Source organism: Panthera tigris, assembly GCF_018350195.1.
Source record: "Panthera tigris isolate Pti1 chromosome D3 unlocalized genomic scaffold, P.tigris_Pti1_mat1.1 chrD3_random_Un_scaffold_51, whole genome shotgun sequence".
Lineage (NCBI taxonomy): Eukaryota > Metazoa > Chordata > Mammalia > Carnivora > Felidae > Panthera > Panthera tigris.
The window spans coordinates 357,526-379,218 of NW_024962167.1; the positions used below are offsets into that span (position 1 = coordinate 357,526).

The 21,693-nt window shown below is 39.3% G+C and overlaps 1 protein-coding gene and 1 pseudogene across 1 annotated transcript in view; one reads left to right on the plus strand and one right to left on the minus strand.

Moving 5' to 3' along the window:
- Nucleotides 1-21,693, plus strand: part of LOC122236225 (ankyrin repeat domain-containing protein 26-like) — a gene marked incomplete at its 3' end in the record, with an annotated part of 86,158 nt that overhangs the window by 59,365 nt on the left and 5,100 nt on the right. Inside the window, exons 15-17 of the mRNA XM_042977115.1 lie at nt 15,174-15,387; nt 17,227-17,410; nt 19,479-20,435. Coding sequence (XP_042833049.1) covers nt 15,174-15,387; nt 17,227-17,410; nt 19,479-20,435 — 1,355 coding nt within the window. The remainder of the gene's footprint in view (nt 1-15,173; nt 15,388-17,226; nt 17,411-19,478; nt 20,436-21,693) is intronic.
- Nucleotides 8,815-11,501, minus strand: LOC122236226 (annotated as a pseudogene).

The window sequence follows — 21,693 nt, forward strand, 5'->3', positions numbered from 1 at the left end:
TCTGAGCCATCAGCCCAGAGCCCGACGCGGGGCTCGAACTCACGGACCGCGAGATCGTGACCTGGCTGAAGTCGGACGCTTAACCGACTGCACCACCCAGGCGCCCCAATATATATTTAATTTTAGAGAGAGTACATGAGCAGGGGAGAGGGGCAGAGAGAGAGAGACAGAGAGAGAGAGAGAGACAGAGAGAGAGAGAGAGACAGGGAGAATCTTAAGCAGTCTCCATGCTCAGTGCGAGCCTGTCATAGGGCTCCATCCCATGACTCTGGGATCATAGCCTGAGCTGAAATCAAGAGACACTCAACCGACTGAGTCATCCATGTACCGCTATAAATTCATTAATTCTAGTAGCATTTTTCTTAATTCTGTCAGATTTTCTACATAAGCAAAGTTCATTAAAATTCATTTTTAATTACTATTTTACTAACAATGGTAAATATTGTAGACTTGTAGCTAATACATTCTCTGTCGCAACTAAACAGCTTTGCCATTGTACTATAAGGTTAGTCAATAGATACTGCATACATTAATGGACATGGCTGTATTGTGATAAAATTTAATTTACCAAAACAAGTAACGTGGCCCACAGGTGGGAGTTTGCCAACTTCTATTTTGTGACCATGGCATTGCTATAGAGACAGTTTCACTTCATTTTCTATTTGGATGTCCTTTGTTGCTTCCTCTTGTTTGATTGCGTTGGCTAGAACTGCTAGTATAGTGCTGAAGAGAAGAAGTCATTCAGTGAATGTCCTACTTGTCTTCTTCCTGATCTTCTAAATGCATTCAGTTTTTTACCATTACATGTAACGTTAGCTGTAGAGTTATCATGAGTTGTTTTGTTTTGTTTTAAATCATATTGAAGTTCCCTTGTATTCCAGGACTGCTGAAAGTTTTTATCTGGAATGCGATGTTGAATTTTGACAAGGGACTTATTTAACCTACGGAGATGATCATATAATTTTCCTTTTTTAAAAGTTTGTTAATATGGTGAATAACACTAATTGGTTTTTGAATCTTAAACCAACTCTGCATTTCTTGGATAAAAACCATTTGGTCATAACAAATTTTCCCTTAGTGTATTGTTAGATTCCACCCCCCCCCCCACACACACACACATGGCTATAGTTTAATTAATTAATTAATTAAATATAATTTATTGTCAAGTTAGCTAACATACAGTGTATACATTGTGCTCTTGGCTTTGGGAGTATATTCCCATGATTCATTACTTACATACAACACCCAGTGCTCATCCCAACAAGTGCCCTCCTCAATGCTCATCACCCATTCTCCCCTTTACCCAACCCTCCATGAACCTTCAGTTTGTTCTCTGCATTTAAGTGTTTCTCATGGTTTGCCTCCCTGTCTGAAATGATTTTTCCCTCTTCTGTTCCCCCATGTTCTTCTGTTACGTTTCTCAAAATCCACATATGAGTGAAAACATGGTATCTGTTTTTCTCTGACTGCCTTATTTCACTTCACATACTACCCTCCAATTCCATCCATGTTGTTGCAAATGGCACGATTTCATTCTTTCTCACTGCCAAGTAATATCCATCGTATATATGAACCATGTCTTCTTTACCCATTCATCAGTGGATGGACATTTGGGCTCTTTCCATAATATGGCAATTGTTGATAGTGCTGCTATACACGTTGGGGTACATGTGCCCCTTTGAATCAGCACTCCCGTATCCCTTGGATAAATGCCTAGTAGTGCAATTCCTGGGTTGTAGGGTAATTCTATTTTTATTTTTTTGAGGAACCTCCACACTGTTTTCCAGAGCAGCTGCACCAACTGTGCATTCCCATCGACAGTACAAGAGAGTTCCCATTTCTGCACATCCTCACCAACATCTGTTGTTTCCTGAGCTGTTAATTTTATCGACTCTGACCGGTGTGAGGTGGTATCTCAATGTGGTTTTGATTTGTATTTCCCTGATGATGAGCGACGTTGAACATCCTTTCATGTGCCTGTTGGCCATCTGGATGTCTTCTTTGGAAAAGTGTCTATTCATGTCTTCTGCCCATTCTTTCCCTGGATTATTTGTTTTTCAGGTGTTGAGTTTGGTAAATTCTTTATAGAGTATGGATACTAATCCTTTATGTCATTTGCAAATATCTTCTCCCGTCCCATTGGTGCCTTTTAATTTTGTGGATTGTTTCCTTTGCAGTGCAGAAGCTTTTTACCTCGATGAGGTCCCAATAGTCCAATTTTGCTTTTATGTCCCTTGCCTTCAGAGATGTGTTGAGTAGAAGTTGCTGTGGCCAAGGTCAAAGAGGTTGTGGCCTGTGTTCTCCTCTAGGGTTTTGATGGTTTCCTCTCTCACATTGAGGTCTTTCATCCATTATGAGTTTATGTATGGCGTAAGAAACTGGTCCAGTTTCATTCTTCCGCATGGTGCTGTCCAGCTCTCCCAGCACCATTTGCTAAAGAACCTATCTTTTTTCCATTGGATACTCTTTCCTGCTTTGCCAAGGTTTAGTTGGCCATACATTTGTGGGTCCATTTCTGGATTCTCTATTCGGTTCCATTCGCCTTTGTGTCTCTTTTTGTGCCGATAGTATACTCTCTTGATGATTGCAGCTTTGTAGTAGAGGCTAAAGTCTGCAATTGTGACGCCTCCAGCTTTGGTTTTCTTTTTCAACATTACTTTGGCTATCTGGGATCTTTTGTGGTTCCATACAAATTTTAGGATTGTTTGTTCTAGCTCTGAGAAGAGTGCCAGTGCAGTGTTGATTGGGATTGCATGGAATGTGTAGATTGCTTTGGGTCGTATCGACATTTTCATAATATTTCTTCTTCTAGTCCATGAGCATGGAATGTTTTTCCATTTCTTTGTGTCTTCTTCAATTTCTTTGATATTTTTCTATAGTTTTCAGGATACAAATCTCTTATATCTTTGGTTAGGTTGATTCCTAGGTATTTTATGGTTCTTGGTGTAATTGTAAATGAGCTCAGTTTCTTGATTTCTCTTTCTGTGGCTTCATTATTGGTATATAGAAGTGCAATCAATTTCTGTGTGTTGATTTTTGTATCCTGTGACTTTGCTGAATTCATGTATCAGTTCGAGCAGCTTTTTGGTGGAGTCTTTCAGGTTTTCCATGTAGAGTATCATGTCATCTGCGAAAAGTGAAAGTTTAACTTCTTCTTTGCCAATTTGGATGAGTTTTATTTCATTTTGTTGGGATTGCTGAGGCTAGGACTTCCAACACTATGGTAAACAACACTGGTGAGAGTGGACATCCCTTTCATGTTCCTTATCTCCGGTGGGGGTGGGGCAGGAAGTTCTCTGTTTCTCCCCATTGAGGATGCTATTAGCAGCGAGCTTCTCATATATGGCTTTTATGATGTTAAGGTATGTTCCTTCTATCCCAACTTTCTTGAAGGTTTTTCTTAACAAAGGATGCCGTAGTTTGTCAAATGTTTTTTTCTGCATTTATTGACAGGATCATATGGATGATCGTATCCTTTCTTCTATTAATGTGATGTATCATTTTGATTGATTTGCGAATATTGAACCAGCCCTGTAGCCCAGGAATGAATCCCACTTGATCATGGTGAAGAGTTCTTTCATGCACTGCCGAATTGGATTTGCTAGTGTCTTGTTAAGAATTTTGGCATCCATGTTCATCAGGAACATTGGCCTGTCATTCTCCTTTTTAGTGGGGTCTCTATCTGTTGGGGAATCAAGGGAATGCTAGTTTCACAGAGTGAGTCCGGAAGCTTTTCTTCCATTTCTTTGTTCAACAGATTGAAAAGTATAGGTATTAACTCTGCTTTCAATGTCTTGTAGAATTCCCCTGGGAAGACTTCTGGCCCAGGACTCCTATTTATTGGGAGATTTTTGATAACTGATTGGATTTCTTTGCTGGTTATGGGTCTGTTCAAATTTTCTATTTCTTCCCATTTGAGTTTGGGTAGTGTGTGGTTGTCTAGGTATTTGTCCATTTCTTCCAGGTTGTCCAGTTTGTTGGCATATAAATTTTCGTAGTATTCTCTAATAATTGAATTTCTGTGGTGTTGATTGTGATCTCTCCTCTTTCATTCATGATTTCATCTCTTTGGATTCTCTTTTCTTTCTGAGAAAGCTGGCTAGGGGGTTATCAAGTTTATTTCTTCGTTAAAAAAAAAGCAGCTCTTAGATTCACTGATCTGTTCTACCCTTTTGTGTTTTGTGTTTTGTTTTTTGGGGGTTTTTTTTGGATTCTATAGTGTTTATTTCTGCTCTAATCTTTATTATTTCTTCTAATGGCTGTAGGGTTTCTTTGCTCTTCTTCTTCTAGTTTCTTTAGGTGTGAGGTTCGATTTTGTATTTTGGATTGTTCTTATTTCTTGAGAAATGCCTGGATTGCAATGTGTTTTCCTTTTAGGGATGCCTTTGCTGCATCCCAAAGGGTTTGGACTGTCATGTTTTCATTTTCATTTGCCTCCATATTTTTTAAATTTCTCTTTTCATCGTCTGGTCGACCCATTCTTTCTCCAATAGGATGTTCTTTAACCTCCATGCGTTCAGAGGCTTTCCAAACTTTTTCTTTTGTTTGATTTCAAGTTTCATAGTGTTGTGATCTGAAAATATGCATGGTATGATCTCAGTTCTTTTATATTTATTGAGGGCTGTTTTGTGACCCGCTGTGTGACCTGTTTTGTAGAATGTTCCACGTGTACTCGAGAAGAATGTGTATTCTGCTGCTGTTGGATGAAAAATTCTGAATAGATCTGTCAAATCCATCTGGTCCAGTGTATCCTTCAAAGCCTTTGTTTCTTTCTTGATTTTCTGCCTAGATGATCTGTCCATTGTTGTAAGGGAGTATTAAAGTCACCTACAATTTCCATATGATTATCAATAAGATTGCTTATGTTTGTGATTAATCGATTTATATATTTGTGGGGTCTCAAGTTGGGGCCACCAACATTTACAATTGTTAGCTCTTCTTGATGGATAGATCCCTCAACTATGACATATTGCCCTTCTTCATCTCTTGTTAGAGTCTGTAGTTTGAAATCTCATTTGTCTCATCTAAGTATGGCTACTCCAGCTTTCTTTTGACTTCCAGTAGCATAATACATGGTACTCCATTCCCTAACCTTCAATCTAATGGTGTCCTCATGTCTAAAATAAGTCTCTTGGGGCGCCTGGGTGGCTCAGTCGGTTAAGCGTCCGACTTCAGCTCAGGTCACGATCTCGCGGTCCGTGAGTTCGAGCCCCGCGTCGGGCTCTGGGCTGATGGCTCAGAGCCTGGAGCCTGTTTCCGGTTCTGTGTCTCCCTCTCTCTCTGCCCCTCGCCCGTTCATGCTCTGTCTCTCTCTGTCTCAAAAATAAACATTTTTAAAAAATTAAAAAAAATAAATAAATAAAATAAAATAAGTCTCTTGTAGACAGCATATAGATGGATTTTGTTGCTGTTGTTGTTGTTGTTGTTGTTTTAATCCATTCTGATACCCTGTGTGTTTTGATAGGGGCATTTAGTCCATTCACATTCAGAGTGATTATTTAAAGATATGGATTTAGTGTCATTGTGTTGTCTGTAGGTTTCATGCTTGTGGTGATGTTTCTGGTCCTTTGTAGACTTGGCAACATTCCATTCACGTAGTCTTCCTGCGGATCTCCTGCAGGGCTGGTTTAGTGGTCATGAGCCCTTTTAGTGTTTTTCTGGGAAAGCTCATCTCTCCTATTCTGAATGACAGCCTTGCTGGAGAAAGGATTCTTAGCTGCATATTTTCCTATTCAGCACATGGACTTTCTCCTACCATCCCCTCCTGGCCTGCCAAGTTTCAGTGGACAGGTCTGCTACTACCCATATGTGTCTACCCTTGTATGTTAAGGCCCGTTTGTCCCTTGCTGCTTTCAGAATTCTCTCTTTCTCTTTGTAACTTGCCAGTTTCACTATGATATGCTGTGGAGAAGACCTATTCCTGTTGAATCTGAAGGGAGTTGTCTGTGCCTGCTGGATTTGGATGTCTGCTTCCTTCTCCAGATTAAGGAAGTTGTCACCTATAGTTTGTTCAAGTAAACCTTCTGCCCTTTTCTCTCTCTCTTATGCTGGAACTTTGATGATATGGATATTATTACATTTCATTGAATCACTTAGTTTTCTAATACTCCCCTCATGGTCTAATATTTTCTTATCACCCTTTTTCTTGGCTTCATCATTTTCCATAATTTCATCCTCTATGTCACTTATTCTCCCCTCTGTTTCCTCCATCCTTGCCATTACTGCATCTAGTTTATTTTGCATCTTATTTCCAATATTTCTTAATTGTTGTGACTATTTCTTAGTTCCTTGATCCCTGCAGCAATAGATTCTCTGCTGTCTTCTATGCTTTTTTGTAAACTCAGCTGTTAATCTTACAACTATTATTCTAAATTCTTGAACCAATATATTTATTGTCTATATCTGTTTTGAGCAGTTCTCTAGCTGTCATTTCTTCCTGGAGTTTCTTTTGATGAGAATTCTTCCATTTCATCAGTGTTCAGTACTTTATGTGTTTTCCTACTTGTCATGTGTCCTGCACCTGAAAGCACTACTATTTTAAAAAGGGGTCATACACTGTCCAGGGCCTGGCCCTTCAACAGGTATTTTTGGAGTGTGTTTCATACTCTCTGTTGTTGTGACTCTGGTTGCTTTATTTCCCTACTCCTATTGGTGGGTTGGCCATTCCACTAGGTGTGCTTAGATTTCTTCATAATGTAACCTTGGAAAAGAATTTAAAGAGGGGGGGGGCGGTGGTGATGGAAGATGTCTTATCCCATACAAAGGGAGAAATGACAGGGGCAAGGGAAAAGAGAAGAAGACAAAAAATTGACCAGGCAGAGAATCAGAGAAACTATACAACTTAATCCAAGGAGGGAAGAGAGAGACACACAAACACACACACACAGAGAGAGAGAGAGAGAGAGAGAGAGAGAGAGAGAGAAAAGTAAAGAAGAAGGAGATACAGAAGAGGTGCAGAAAATATAGATTAAAAATCTCCATGACCTGGCAAGTTGTCCCCCTGGGCCCCTGGAGATGTTTATGTCACTCTGTAGCCCGGATTCCTATATTTCCACATCTTCTTGCCTCACTGCTGTGTTTGAGGGATGCGGTAATTTCACGTCCCCCTACTTCTCTGTCATGCTGACTCACCCCCTCTTTAATGTAGTGTTAGATTTGATTTGTGGATGGTTTCTTCAGAAATTTTACTCCCATGTTTATGACAGAATTTTCTTTCTTATAGTATCTTTGTCTAGTTTTGGTTTCAGGTAATGCTAGCATTATAGAATGAGGGGAGAAATATTTCTCCCCTCCATTTTTGGGGGAGACTTTGTGTAGAATAGATGACATCTGTTCCTAAAATGTTGGTTGAATTTACCAGAGTAGCCACGTGGCCCTGGAATTGTTTTGTGTGGAAAGATCTTTAACTAAGACTTTAGTTTCTTTTATAGTTATAGAGTTAGTTAGCTAATCTATTCTTTTTTTTCCTTTATTCTATTTTTTATTTCATTTCATTTCATTTCATTTTACTTTATTTTATTTTTAAGCAATCTTTATACCCAACATGGGGCTTGAACTCACAATCCAGAGATCAAGAGTCACATGCTCTACCAACTGAGCCAGCCAGGTACCCCTTATTCTTGATTGAGCTTTGCTAATTTCTGTCTTCCACGGGATTTACCCACTGCATCTGAGTTGTCGAATTAATTATATAAAGTTCATAATATTACTTTGTTATTTTTTTAGTATCTGTGAATCTCTAGTAATGGTACATTACTAATTTCTCATATATTGTTAATATTTCCTTTGTTTCTCTTCATTTCAGGATCAGTCTTGGTAGAAATTTATCCCTTTTTTCACCTCCTGAAAGCATTTAGTTTCATCGGTTATTCTCTATCATTTTTCTGCTTTCTTTCATGTGATTTTGTCTTTGAGTTTTATTAGTTCCTTTTGTCTGCTTGGTTGGCTTTAATTTGTTTTCTTTTTCTAGTTTCTAAAGGTGGAACCAACAGACCTCTCTTCTTCCTCATCCTCTTCTTCTTCTTCCTCTTCTTCCTCTCCTTCTTCCTCCCCTTCTTCCTCCCCTCCTTCTTCGTCCCCCTCCCATTCTTCTTCTTCTTCTTCTTCTTCTTCTTCTTCTTCTTCTTCTTCTTCTTCTTTCTTCTCCTTCTTCTTCCAGATGCTGTAGAAATCTATTGGAGTTATGTTACCAAAATTTTTCTCAATTGTGAAAAATTAAATTCAGTTCTTCAACCTTTAGAAAGAAGGAAGAAGAAAATCTCTTCACTAAAATACAGCATGAAAATCAGGTATCTGCTGGCCACATGGTGGCCATTTCACACAATTTTTAAGACAGGTAACTAAATACCAAGTTATTTCCTTTCAGGCCAGCCACAAAACTTTAAGGAATAGACCCTAGACGTATATGTACATGACAGAGCAGGCTCCTGTTTGAGCCAGGCAGTTTTAGTATCATTGCCAGGGCTTAGCAATCTATGGCCCATGGAATGAATGTGGCTTGGCCTGTTTGTATGGCCCTGAGCCAAGAAAAGTTTTCAGACTTTTTAAAGGCTTGTAAACAAAGCAAAAACAAAGGACTATGTGACAAATGTACATGGTCTACAAAGCCTAAAATATTTACAGTTTGGCCTTTCACAGAAAAAGCTTGCAGACCCTTCATTTATACCAATGTGGTACAGAATTCAGATGGTGCGATTCCACTTCTGAGATAATGTTCCTTTATTCCGACCCAGAATGTAGCAACATCCTACAAAGTTGATCCTCTGATGTCATGTGTTAGAATTCCTTTTCTCTTTTTTCTTCATCTTCACATCATTAAAGTTCATCCTTATCTCTCTTTCCATGAGTGTGGAGATTTTTCAGTTTTTCATATATTAAGGCAGCGATCGCTTTTGCATCTCTGGCATCTATTTGCTCTCCCCAAATGTTTCTCTTTGCTTTTGCGTAGGGATAGCATTTAACAGTTGGATAGGCTCTGATGCCAGCTTTCTGGCATGTTTGAGCGTAAGCCTGACAGTCAACTTTTCTAGCTTTCACTTTTCCTTTCATCATCCTAGCCAAGAGCTCAAACTCGGGAGCAAAATTTTGGCAAGGTCCACACCAAGGAGCATAGAATTCAATCCCCCGGTGATTTTTCCCTTGCATAACTTTTTCATCGAAATTCTGAGGCATTAGATCTGTGGATGCTTGAGGTAGAAATCCTAGACACCAAGTCTCTCTTCTAACCATTGTAACTGTGATACTTAAAAGCTTTATTTGGTTTGGGGGGAAAAATCTTATCTCAGGGTATCCCTGAACATTTTCTTGGGCACAAAAAGAACGATACTGTTGGCAGTCTATACTGCCCACAGTAACTGTCCAGTTAGTGTCCGGGCCATTCTTTTCCATTGTGGCATTAGGCCTTGACATGGATGACACCATGGGGAGTAGAAGTCAACCATCCAGACTTCATCATGTTTTCTTTGTTTAACTAGTTCATTGGAAGTGGTGGGCGTCAGGGAGATCACTGAAGGAGTCCTAAGATCCTCTATGAATTCCAAGATCTGTTGTTCAGCAGAGTGATGTCTTTCATATTCATGAACCTTGGATTGGTTCAATACCACTGTTGTTGGATCCGCCTGAATGCTTTATGTGTTACAGGGTCCCTCGTGAACCGTACAATCTAGTGTACCAAACGTAAGCTGACCACACAGATGCTTTGAGGCTTTTTGTAACTCTGGCAATAAAGCTCGACATGGTGGACAACATGGCACAAACAAATCAACAAGCCACGGTTCCTTGTCATCGGCAGGAAAAATTTGAGGTCCAGGCGTGGCAACATGAGAATTACCACTTTCTTTGGCAAAGGCCAGTATATCATATAGAATCTTCTTTCCGTGATGAATTTCATATTCTTTGCTTCCTTGTCCTTTAAATACTGCTAGACATGGCTGAAATACAGAGAGATTACTACAGATGTCTGGTGCAGAGGCACAGTCAGCCTTGCCAACTTGAATATGTTCACTTTGGAGTAGAGTTTTGAGTTTCTTCAACTCAGGATCACTTGAATTTTCATGTTTTCCAAAACTAAACAATAAGAGCCACCAATGACGAGCCAATCGACCCGTTAGTGTATTTGCCGAAAGCAGTTCAAAATCTGGAAGACGATGCACGATTTCCAAATATATTTCTCTAGCATCCAATGAATTAAGGAACAAAACGCTGCTTTTCTCTCTGTTATTTAATGTGGCGCCAGGAGGAAAATAGGCAGTAATACTTGTCATAATACCAAACTTTTACACAGTTTGTCCTGGGTGGCACAGTCCATCCGTCCTACATTAACAACACTATCCAACATGCCCCTGAGCCTGAGTCGTGTCTATGAAGTTAAACAATCTCCTCCTTTGCAACAAAAAATGATCAGCCGACCAATGCCAGCAGCAAAAGCAGTTTCTATGGAGTGAACAAAATTTCCTGTCCATAATTCCGTCACTGTGCTTCTAACACGCTGCATGGCTAAACTCACCAAACTTTCCTTTGATCTGTCACCGTGATATTTCACTGTGGCCATTCCAGACCTGAAAGGGAAGAGGCTGGGAGATCCGTTGACTCCTTTCATTCGGCAAAGCAGTCTATCATCACCACAGTTAACAGCACCAATTCGAAGTAATCCATCTACTTCTGTAGCACAGTCTCTCCATGTGGGAGCTAATTCATGGCAGTGTGAACATCCTGGGGAGTAAAAGTTCACAAACCACAGTTCTCCAGAATTAACAGCAGCCTCCACTTCTCTTCTATCCAATGTTCTGCTTTCAGGATCATCGTCATAAATACCAAAGTCATAACAACCATAATCCCAGCTTTCATACGGGCCATTTTCTGGATTATCTGTAAGTCCCTTTTCTCCATATTTGTCATACTTTTCCCACAGATCTTCATCTTTGAGTACCTCATATGCTCTATTTATTTTTGAAAAATCACTCCGTACTTTAGGGTTATTCATTTGTTTGTTTGGTTGATTTATTTATTTATTTATTATTTTTTTAATGTTTATTTACTTTTGAGAGAGGCAGAGACGGAATGCAAGTGGGTTGGGGCAGAGAGAGACGGAGACACAGAATCCAAAGCAGGCCCCTGGCTCCAAGGCATCAGCACAGAGCAGGACGCGGGGCTCCAACCCACGACCTGTGAGATCATGACCCGAGTGAGCAGGAGGTGGACGCTCTGATTGAGCCACCCAGGCGCCCCCGGTTATTTGTGGTTTTTTTTTTCTTTTTTTAATCAGGATGTAGCTTCAATGCCAATTTCATGAAAGCTTGTCTTATTTCTCTACTGCTTGCAGTGCTGGATACTCCAAGTAAACTGTAAAAATCCCAATCTGTGCCCACTAAAATGTCCATATACACTATTAGGAACCAGAATGACCCTTTTCAGGTCCCGGACGTAGTCATTTTTGTTGAACCAGACTCCCATTCTTTCTCTTATACAAGTTCTGATGGAAGTGAACATTCAGATATACAGCTGGTTCCAGCTGAGAGAATATGCAGGTTTGAGAACTTGTGTTTACGTTACTCCAAGAGCGAATCAAGCATCATGAAATTTTCTCCCAAAGTGTCAATCTGTGTAGGGTCAGTAATCTGCACTTCCTCAGATCACAAAAGATATCAAAATACTTTGAGAAATCTAACCTTCTTAACATTCTGTTTCTCCTTTCTTCCTTTAATCCTAAATGTCGAAGTCTTCTCCTTGCCTGCAAATGGTCTCTGGCTCATTTCTAACTCCTTGTCATGCAACCAGAACATACCTTTGTAAAGTATAGCGGTGGAGAGTAACAAGTATTCAGACTAAAATAAACAACCCCAGGAAAACAGAGAACATCTTGTCCAATACCACCATGGGACAAGTGGTTCTCCTAGGGGTCCTTCGCGGCGTGGGCGTGGGCGTGGTGGACTTGATCTGCGCCAAGCCTCAGGGCCAGGTGGAAACTGCCGGTAAACGCAATAGGAAGGGTTCCTGGCTGCCATCAGCCCCGAATAGGATGTGGGGAGAGGGGAAGGACGGGGACATCCCATGAAAGAGACTATTAAGTGCTGCTGGTTGTGCGAAGTCTCTGGCAGGACTAGGGTAAAAAGAGCCTGAGTAACTGAGGCTTAAGTGAGAGAAACTGTGGCAAGAAGCTGGGAAACGAGGCCGGCTGGAAGAAGGGTGATGATGTAGGTAATCAGAAAAAGATGGGAGCTAGAACACAAAACCCATGGCAGGGGTGGAGAGGAAGGGAGGGGAGACAGGTGCACAGACATTGGGCTCTCCCTTCCAGAAGGGCCCATGCCTCTGCCACTGTCGCCGCCTGGGCTCCAGCAGAAGCGGGGAGGGTGGCGGGGGCGGGCGTTGGCGCTGGCGGGGTGGTGGGGGTGGGGAGTGGTGGGGGGGTGGCGGGGCCTGGTGGAGTGGGGGGCGGGGGGGTCCGTCCCCTGCCCACCTCAGGGTAGGGTGGTCGCCTCCTGCAGCTACTCCCCCACCTTCAATTCCGGGCAGGTGGCGCACCCCGCCCCCACCAGGCTGAAAGCCAGCTCTGTGGGCAGGTGAACAAAGTTCTAGCTCTCCAGCTGCCACAGGGGCAGGGTGGGGAGGGGCGCCTGGGAAGCAGCGGAGGAGCCACAAAGGCAGCAAGGAGCATCGCACTTCCCTCTTCTTTTTTAATGTATACATTCAGTGCCATCAGTCTTCATGTGAGTGCTACTAAAGCAGGACTCTACAAATTCTACTGTGGTTTCATTCTCATTCAGTTCAGAATCCTTTCTAATTTTGTTCTCTTTTCATTACTTCTTTGACCCAGGGGATATTTCGATGTGTTGTGTAGTTCGCAAATAGTTGAGTATTTTCCAGAGATATTTTTGTTCTTGATTTCTGATTTGATTGCTTTGTGGTCAGGGGACACACTTTTATGACTTCAGGCCTCTTCTTCCTTTTATTAAGATTTATTTTATGACCCAGAGTATAGTCTCTTTTGGAAAGTGTTCCATGGATCCTTGGGAAGAATTGTGGTGGTCAAGTCTACTGTGTCCTTGCTGATGTTGTGCCTATTGAAATATCAGACTATAATTGTGAATTGGCCTATTTCGCTTTTCAGTTCTATCAATTTTTGCTCCAGGTACTTTGAAGCTATTAACAGAGCCATGAACATTTAAGATTGCTATTCATTGACCCTTTTATGATTATACAATGACCTGTTGTTTATTGCTGGTAATAATTTTTTGTTTTGAAACTGTTTTGTCTGGTATTCATATAGCCACTCTAGCTCAGCCTTCTTTGGTCAAGTGTTAGTGTGCTATATCATATTTCTGCCTTTTGAACAAATTTCCGTCTTGACATTTTAAGTGCATTTTGTATAGGTAGCATATAGCTGAGTCTTCCTTTTTTATCCATTCTGACACTCTGCGTCTTAGTTGAGGCTTTTAGACCGTTTTCATTTGCTGTGGTTATTGATATAGTTGATTTGAATCTGTCATCATGCTGTTTGATTTGCATTTGTTTGATTTGAATCTGTCATCATGCTGTTTGAATGCATTTGCATTTGTCCTATCTGCTCCTTGTTCCTGTTCTCTTCTTTTTCCGCTTTCTTTTAATCGAGTCATTCTTATGATTCAGTTTTATCCATTTCTTATTTATTTATTTATTTATTTATTCACTTATTCACTTATTTATTTAGGTTTCCTAGCTAGAACTTTTCAGTTTTGCTATTGTGGTGGTTGGTTTAGGTTTTATAGTCTGTGGGTTAAACAACACAGTCTAGCTTCCATTAATGTTATACCACATCGTATATAGTTTAGGAAAATTACAAGAGTTGACTTCCATTTCTTCTTTCCTAGACAGATCCTTCCTGGGTTGGTGGGATTATCGTTTTCATGAGGTTTAGGAATATTTGGGCCATTTTTTTCCCTGTCCCTTTCCCCTGCCTCTTTGGGCAATTGTGTATTTCCCCCTTGAAGTTTTCTTCCAGGTTTCCAATGTTAAACTTCAGTCTTTTGTTTTGTGATGTCTAACATGTGTTTATTCCTGTCCATCGTATTGTTCATGTCTAACATAATTCACATCTCTGTAAGTGCTATTTGGTTTTTAAAACAGTAGCTTCTATGCCTCTAGTTATCTTTTCATGCTTTGTTTGGAGATATAGTTAGGTTACTTACAAACAGATGGATCCTTTAGTGTTGCTATTACGAATTATTGGATGAATCCAAAGAGGTGATCAGCCTAAAGCAAATTATGAGTTTTTCTATCCTAGCTAATGTGAATAGATACTGTCTCTAGTGCTGTGGGAGCACCAGGCAGTGTTTCCTCTATCTTTTCAGATTTTTTTCCCTTGATGACTTCCTTCCATGTATGCATTGGTTGTTACTCTGCTGAGTAGCCAAAGGGGACCCTCTGCAGATGTCCAGGGTTCTTTCTGTGTTCTGCTTTCTCCTCTCCTGGATGCTGACCTGTCATCTCTATGTGCCTTGAATTCACGAGACTCTCAGTTTCGTCACCTCGACTCAAGGAGTCTGGTGGAGTCTATTTAAATCATTTATGTCTCCTGGGTCGTAGCCTGAAAACTCTCTCAAGGCAGTGAGCTTGGGCATGTGTTAGGCTAACGTGTTTTGTTTTCAGGGATCATTGTCCTTCATTGTCTGAAGTTCTGTGTCTTGAAAATCATGTTAAGATTCTAATTTGTCTGTTTTGGTTTTGCCTGCTTCAGGTAGGAAGATCAATCAGTACGTGTTACTCCATGTCGGCCAGAAGCAGGTTACAGTGGAACTTCGGCACATGCTCTAGACTGTCGAGAGTGCTTGTCTTCCTCCTTTGCTTAATTGCCTCCTGCTCATCCTTCATTCCTCAGTATAGTTACCTCTTCTTCAGGGAAATCTATCTTTCTTGGGCCCAATCTGGATCAAGTTATGATCACAAAACTCTGTTTTCTAATAGGAACTATCTGAATTTAGACTTATCATTTGAGTTGTCTTTCTCCTTCACTAAACTTTAAGCTAATCGAGAACCAGGGGTCTTCTCTAGTGTATCTGTAGAGCTGACTATAATGTCTTCCATTGAAGGTATATATTTATTCAATGTGTGGATGAGTGAATTGAAGATGCACCGTCCTGTATATGCAAGAAGTACTCATATATTTTATTTCTGTTTCTGTTTCTCCTCTGATGCAGATTCTGCTGGCTTCTTAAATATCCAAAATATACTTGTTTCCTATGAAAGATTAAAGAAACGTAACAAAAATCACTGTAAACTACTTACCGGAAAAATTAAAAAAATGGAAAAAACGGTTAGTGCACTACAAAACGAGCTACGAGAAGCCAAAGACGTGATATCACGGTTAGAGCATCAAAAAGTGGAATGGGAACATGAAGTATGCAGTTTGAGGTATAGCATCTCGGTTTTAAAGAAATATTTGAACTCTTTACTTTTGTACGACAGATGTGTAGGGGCAGTTTTGTAACTGCAAACTTAACCTTATAGGATTTTCCAGGAAAGAAACCTTCTTTAGTGTTGTGAAGTGTGAGATTCTTGGAAATAACACAGCACGTTCTTAACAGTGAATACTTCTAATAATTTAATGTCTATTCCAAATCACAATTTTAATGGCCATGGAAAAGTCCACCATAGTCCAAGAAACATCATTATTTAACCGATTGAATTCTGCTTGTTTTTCATCTTTCTGTATTTTAATTAGTGCTGTCAAGAATGTCTTTTATATAAATCTGTTTCTGCATTTCTGGTTACTTGGAATAAATTCTTCAATGTAATATAATTTGGTTAAAGTATAAAAATTTTAAAAAAGGTCTTTGATCCATATTTTTAAATTGTTCTCAGGAAACCTTATATTAATTTCTGTACCTACCAACAGAGTATAAAATGGTCATTTTTCTCAAGACAGTAAAATTCCCGAAAATTGATTCCATTAGATTCTTAACATGCAGGGGTTAAAAGGTAAAGTGGAGGTGCCTGGGTGGCTCAGTTGGTTAAGCATCTGGCTTCGGCTCAGGTGATGATCTCGTGAGTTTGAGCCCAGCTTTGGGTGGGCTCAAGCCCTGCTTGGGGTGAGCACGAGCCCCACTTCGGGGGAGCCCCTCTTCTCTCTCTCTCTCTCTCTGTCTCTCCTTCGCTCTCTGCCCCTCGTGGGATTCTGTCTCTCTTTCTCTCTCTCTGCCCTCGTTCACTTGTGTCATCTCTCCCTCAAGAAAAAATTTAAACAAAGGAAAATGGGGGTGCCTGGGTGGCTCAGTCATTCAAGCGTCTGACTTTGGCTGAGGTCATGATCTCAGGGTTCGTGAGTTCGAGCCCCGCATTGAGCTCTCTGCTGTCAGTGCAGAGCCCACTTTGGATTTTCTGTCTCCCTCTCTCTCTCTCTCTCTCTGCCCCTCCTGTGTTTGCATGGGCTCTCCCTTTCTCTCTCAAAAATGAATAAACATTTTTAAAAAAAGTAATACGGAAAGTGATTACTGATAAGTTTTTCCAACATCTCTGTCATAAGTAGATAAAATTAATTCAAAAGTGTATGCTGAAAGCTCATATTACTCTCTATTGTTTACTTAATTGATATGTATCCTGTGTTGTTCTAGAAGGGATTTTTAAGTGATTCATAAAGTAGGTAATCATCAACAAGGTAAGTTGCAAGTGTTGGGAAGAAGAAACAAAATGTATAGGGCAACAGATATTAGACTTGCTAGCCTAGACTTGGATGACAGTAATCTGCATGGGTATGTTGTGTAAACAACATCTGCAGATGCTCTCTTACACTGCACATCGTTTTTGGAGGTACCTGTAATGTTTCGTCAAGTGGAAATTGTATTTCCAGTGAATTGATAAACTTGTTTATAAACAGCAACTTCTCTTTTTAATGAGTAACTGAATTATCTGTCCTGTGGAGGAATAATTATACCTGTGGGAAAAGGGGTAATTTTCAACTCTCACTTTCTTGAATAATTTCAAACTTCTTTCCTACAACATCTACCAGAGTTATTACTGACTAAAAGTAACTAAGTTGCATAATGCTTTGTCCTTGCTTCTTTCCAATGGTATATATGTTTTGGAAGAGATTGAAGTGACAAATTAAATCATGAGCCCTAGAAAGGAAAAAAAAAAACTTGAGAACATAGAAATTTCATTTGGACAGTAAGCCAACATATGTGGAACCAGATCATAAGAGGAAATTTTTATTTCTATCAAAACAAATTTTAAAATAAGCACATTTAATTGCAGATTTACTTTAAAACAAGAGGAAGAAAAAAGAAGAAATGCTGATATGTTGTATGAAAAAATTAGGGAGAAGTTAAGAAGAATAGAAGACCAATATAAGGAAGAAGTTGAAGCAAAACAAGAATTTGAACTCACTCTTAGAACACTAAACATGGAATTGAAGGCCGCAAAAGATAATTTGAATCAGGTAAATTAGTTTTTGATAAAAAATTGTATATTTCCATCAATATTATATAGTGTATTATACGTATATTTTATGGTATCCCTTTGATTCAATATATATTATTTAGGTTTAAAATAAATTAAAACATGGGATCATGTTCCTTGGAACATTTGTTTAAAGCTTTCCTCTTCAGCTTTTGACTTTTTTTTTAACGGTATGAGACCAAAATCGTGATGAAATGTATCTCCAGGTTGTAGAAAAGCGCAGTGACAGTGGCAACTCTCTCCAGTGGCCAGAGTATTACAAGATGGAAGGCTAAACAATCACTTTTACAAGCAAAAGGTGCTAGAAATGGCTCATAAGAAAACGAATTCTGAAATATCTTCTTTAGTCATTTTGAAGTACATGTGTGTATGTATTTGTATACATTCTATTTTTTAATTATTATTACTTTTTCTCCATGTATGTATATATAAATTTTAAAAACCCAACACTGTACATCATGGAAACTACAGAGGGTTTTAAGAGCACATATATTTTTGGGGAGGGGCATGGGGGACGGTGGCATTTTTGTTTCATCGGATAAAATAATATTCTTGATTAAATGCATTTGTCTGCAACAACTAGTGACATTCATAATGTCCTCACCCAAAGGAGAGGCTTTTATTACTTTCTGTAGGAATCGATGAGCTTTCCCTAATCTCAAAACTATTGCTACTAGCAACATGTGTTTTGGTTTTGAACAGTTACTTCACTGCCTTGATATATTAATAGATCAGTTGAACACTTCCGCTAATGGACAGGAGGATGAATATAGCCAGTTCCCAGATCATATTTTCGGTATCAAGTCTCCTACTTTTGAGAAAAGTAACAGTTTGCTTCAAGTAGCATCCTCTTTCATTACAAGGAACTTTTGAAAACAATGGTATGCTACAGTATACACTTGATGACAATTTATTGATAGGTATTTTATTCCTAATAAAATAGTGGAGTGTCTCTCCCCTCTTTTATATTTATTACTATTTTCAACATGAAGAGGAAATACAAGGTATTGCAGCAGTAAATAATTTCATGATTTTCTAAGAGATGTATAAATTTCACCTTATTTCCTGTCAGCAGTTTGAAATCCAAGACTTCTTTCATATTTGTGTATTTACACTAGAGAAGTAGCAGTGGTTGGTGCAAGAGCACTAGTTGTGGAGTGAGAAGACCTGGGGAGAGTCCTGCAGCTCACCGTTTTAATCTCTCCATTCTAGAATTGTGATAACCAAATGAGTTCTTTGATATATGGAGAAGTGTTTATATTATAATACATTGCCTAGATTTGTCAGTTATCAATAGATCTCTTCTTATAACTGACTATAGAAATGTTAGCAAAGTAGATATCTATGAAATATTCTCAGGAAGAAAAGAATTTTAGGAAATGTAATCTGTCCAAGTAGATGCAGAGCTAACGATTTTACTGTGGGGTAGCTGTGTTTTTGATATCTACTGTAAACTCAATTTTTAAGTGTAGTCAGAGTTATTAATCTTTTATTTCAGGCCTTCTGGTTTGTTGTAAATCAGAGAAAGGCTTTTCCAATTCTGAGATTCTGAAAACTTGTCACGAATTCTTTTTTACTTTTATGCCTTCATTATCTTCAGTTAAAGTTCTGAACTTTTGGGAACTTATGCTTGTATAAAATTTGAGATTTGGAGCCAACTTCATTTTTTTCCAGTTGGATATTCACTTACTGTAATCTTTCTTTCTTCCTTCCTTCCTTCCTTCCTTCCTTCCTTCCTTCCTATGAGTCTTTTTTCATTAGAGAGAGAGAGAGAACGCAAGCAGAGGAGGGGCAGGGAGAGGGAGAGCGAGAATCCTGAGCAGGCTCCTGACTGTCAGCACAGAGCCTGACGTGGGGCTTGAACCCACAGAATGTGAGATCATTCCCTGAGCCAAAATCAAGAGTCAGACACTTAACCAACTGAGCCACCCTGGCACCTCCTGTAACCTTTTCATTGTTTAAACATAGATTATGCTTTAATTTCAAAGAAAAGCATGATAATGTCATTTTATTGAATGTGATCTGAAAATGTCCTTTGTTTTACCTAGCTTTCTGATAGTCGTGAGAAAATACAAGATCTGTTGCATGAAAACTACATGTTGCAGGATGAAATCGCCATGCTAAGACTGGAAAGAGACACCATAAAAAATCAGAACCAGAGAAAGGAAATGAAATATTGTGAAGACATTGAAAGTGTAAAGGAAAAGAATGACAACCTTCAAAAGACCATAAAACAGAATGAGGAAACATTATCAAAAACAATATTCCGATATAGTGGACAGCTTAATGTTCTGACTGCTGAGATTACGATGCTAAAGTCTAAACTGGAGAATGAAAAACAAAACAAAGAGAGCCTGGAAGCAGAAGTTGAATCATACCGTGCTAGACTGGCTACTGCTGTACACGATCATGATCAGAGTCAGACATCAAGAAGAGACCTAGAACTTGCTTTCCAGAGAGCAAGAGATGAATGGTTTCACTTACAGGACAAGATGAATTTTGATGTGTCTAAACTACAAGATAACAATGAAGTTCTTTCTCGGCAACTTTCTCAAGATGAAAGTAAATTCAATGCCCTGGAAATTGAGCTCCGTCACATAAAAGATGCTCTCCGAGAAAAGACTTTACTTTTAGAATGTGTACAAAGGGACCTAAGCCAAACACAATGCCAGAAGATGGAAATTGAACACATGTATCAGAAGGAACAAAGTAAAGTGGATAACTACATTGCAAAGCAGGAATCCTTCGAGGAAAGGTTATCTCAACTACAAAGTGAAAATATGTTGCTTAGACAGCAACTAGATGATGCTCACAACGAAGCTGACAGTAAAGAAAAGCTAGGGATTAATATCCAAGACCCGTTTCAGAATATCCAAAAAAACCTTAAAGCTAAACGTGGAGAACAAGGTCTTATGCTGGGAGAAAGAAATAAAGAGTTAATTGATGAATGTAAACACTTAAAAGAAAGAATATATAAGTATAAAAATGAGAAAGCAAAATTAAAAGTAAGTATCCAGAAAGATAAAAATTTTTCAGATTTCCAGAAAGAAAACTCAGGTAATATTTGATGATGGCTGACTTGTGAATCTAGTTGAATATTAAAAAAAAGACTATAAATCAACAAAAAGCATAACTCGTATGCAGCAAATAAAAATTAGACCTGAGAGGTGTTTTGATTTGAGTACAGATACTATGTCACCTATGAAACTTTAAGAGGTTAAGTTATACACTGTTACTAGTCTTATACTGCTATAAAAATATTTTTTTTAAGTTTCTTTTGAGAGAGAGTCGGAGAGAGAACATGAGCTGGGGAGGGGCAGAGAGAGAGAATGCCAAGGAGGCTCTGCACTGCCAGCGTGGAGCCCGACACAGGACTCTCAAAGTCAGGAGCTGTGAGATTCATGACCTGAGCCGAAATCAAGAGTTGCTTGCTTAATCGAGAAAGCCACCCAGGCACCCCTACAATAATAATTGTAATCTTTGCCACCGCATTTTATTACTGTGGTGAGCTGGTAACTGAAAATGCTGAAAGGTAAAATGAGTATTTTGAAACTTAGATTCAATTAATTGAGTTAACTGGACAGTCACTTCAGATTTCCCAGATGAAATGAAGTGTAGGTGCTCTTTCTGGTAGTACTTTTCCTTTGGTAGCTTTTTATACATTTTAAGTTGGTATGATTTTATTTTTATTCACATAAATTTCAATTTTCAGTCTCAAATCATGTGTTCCTACAACCTCCTAATTCTTTAAAGGTATCTACTTTTCACTAAATCATAATTTGGGACAACTGTGGTGAGTGTCAGGAAAGCCATGTTTGAGTAATCTTCCCACTGCTGTTTATAACTTATTTTAAATATTTTTACAAATAATTTGCTCATTTCGAAGCTCAGTTACTGTCATGTGGGCATAAGTTTGTCCAGTACAAAGAGAATTGTATCTCTCTGTGATTTATTAATTTGGCATTGGATCTCCATTTTCAGACCAAGGAGGGGTTGCAGGATTCTTGCTTAGCAGGAATGGAGTGAGTAGGGGAGAGAGCTGTAGGAGCTGAGGTCAGGGGAGGGGGGTGGAAGCAGGGGCCATTGGAATGACTTTACTTTGGTTCCGAGATAGGAGTCTATTAGAAGGATAAGAGCAGAGGATTGGATATGTGAGGAACTCTGACGGTAACTTAAGCCTGCCATAAAAAAAAGAGAGAAAACCTTTCATAATAAAGAATTTACGACTGCTGTGCCCACTATGTCCCCATTTCTTTTTGAGAC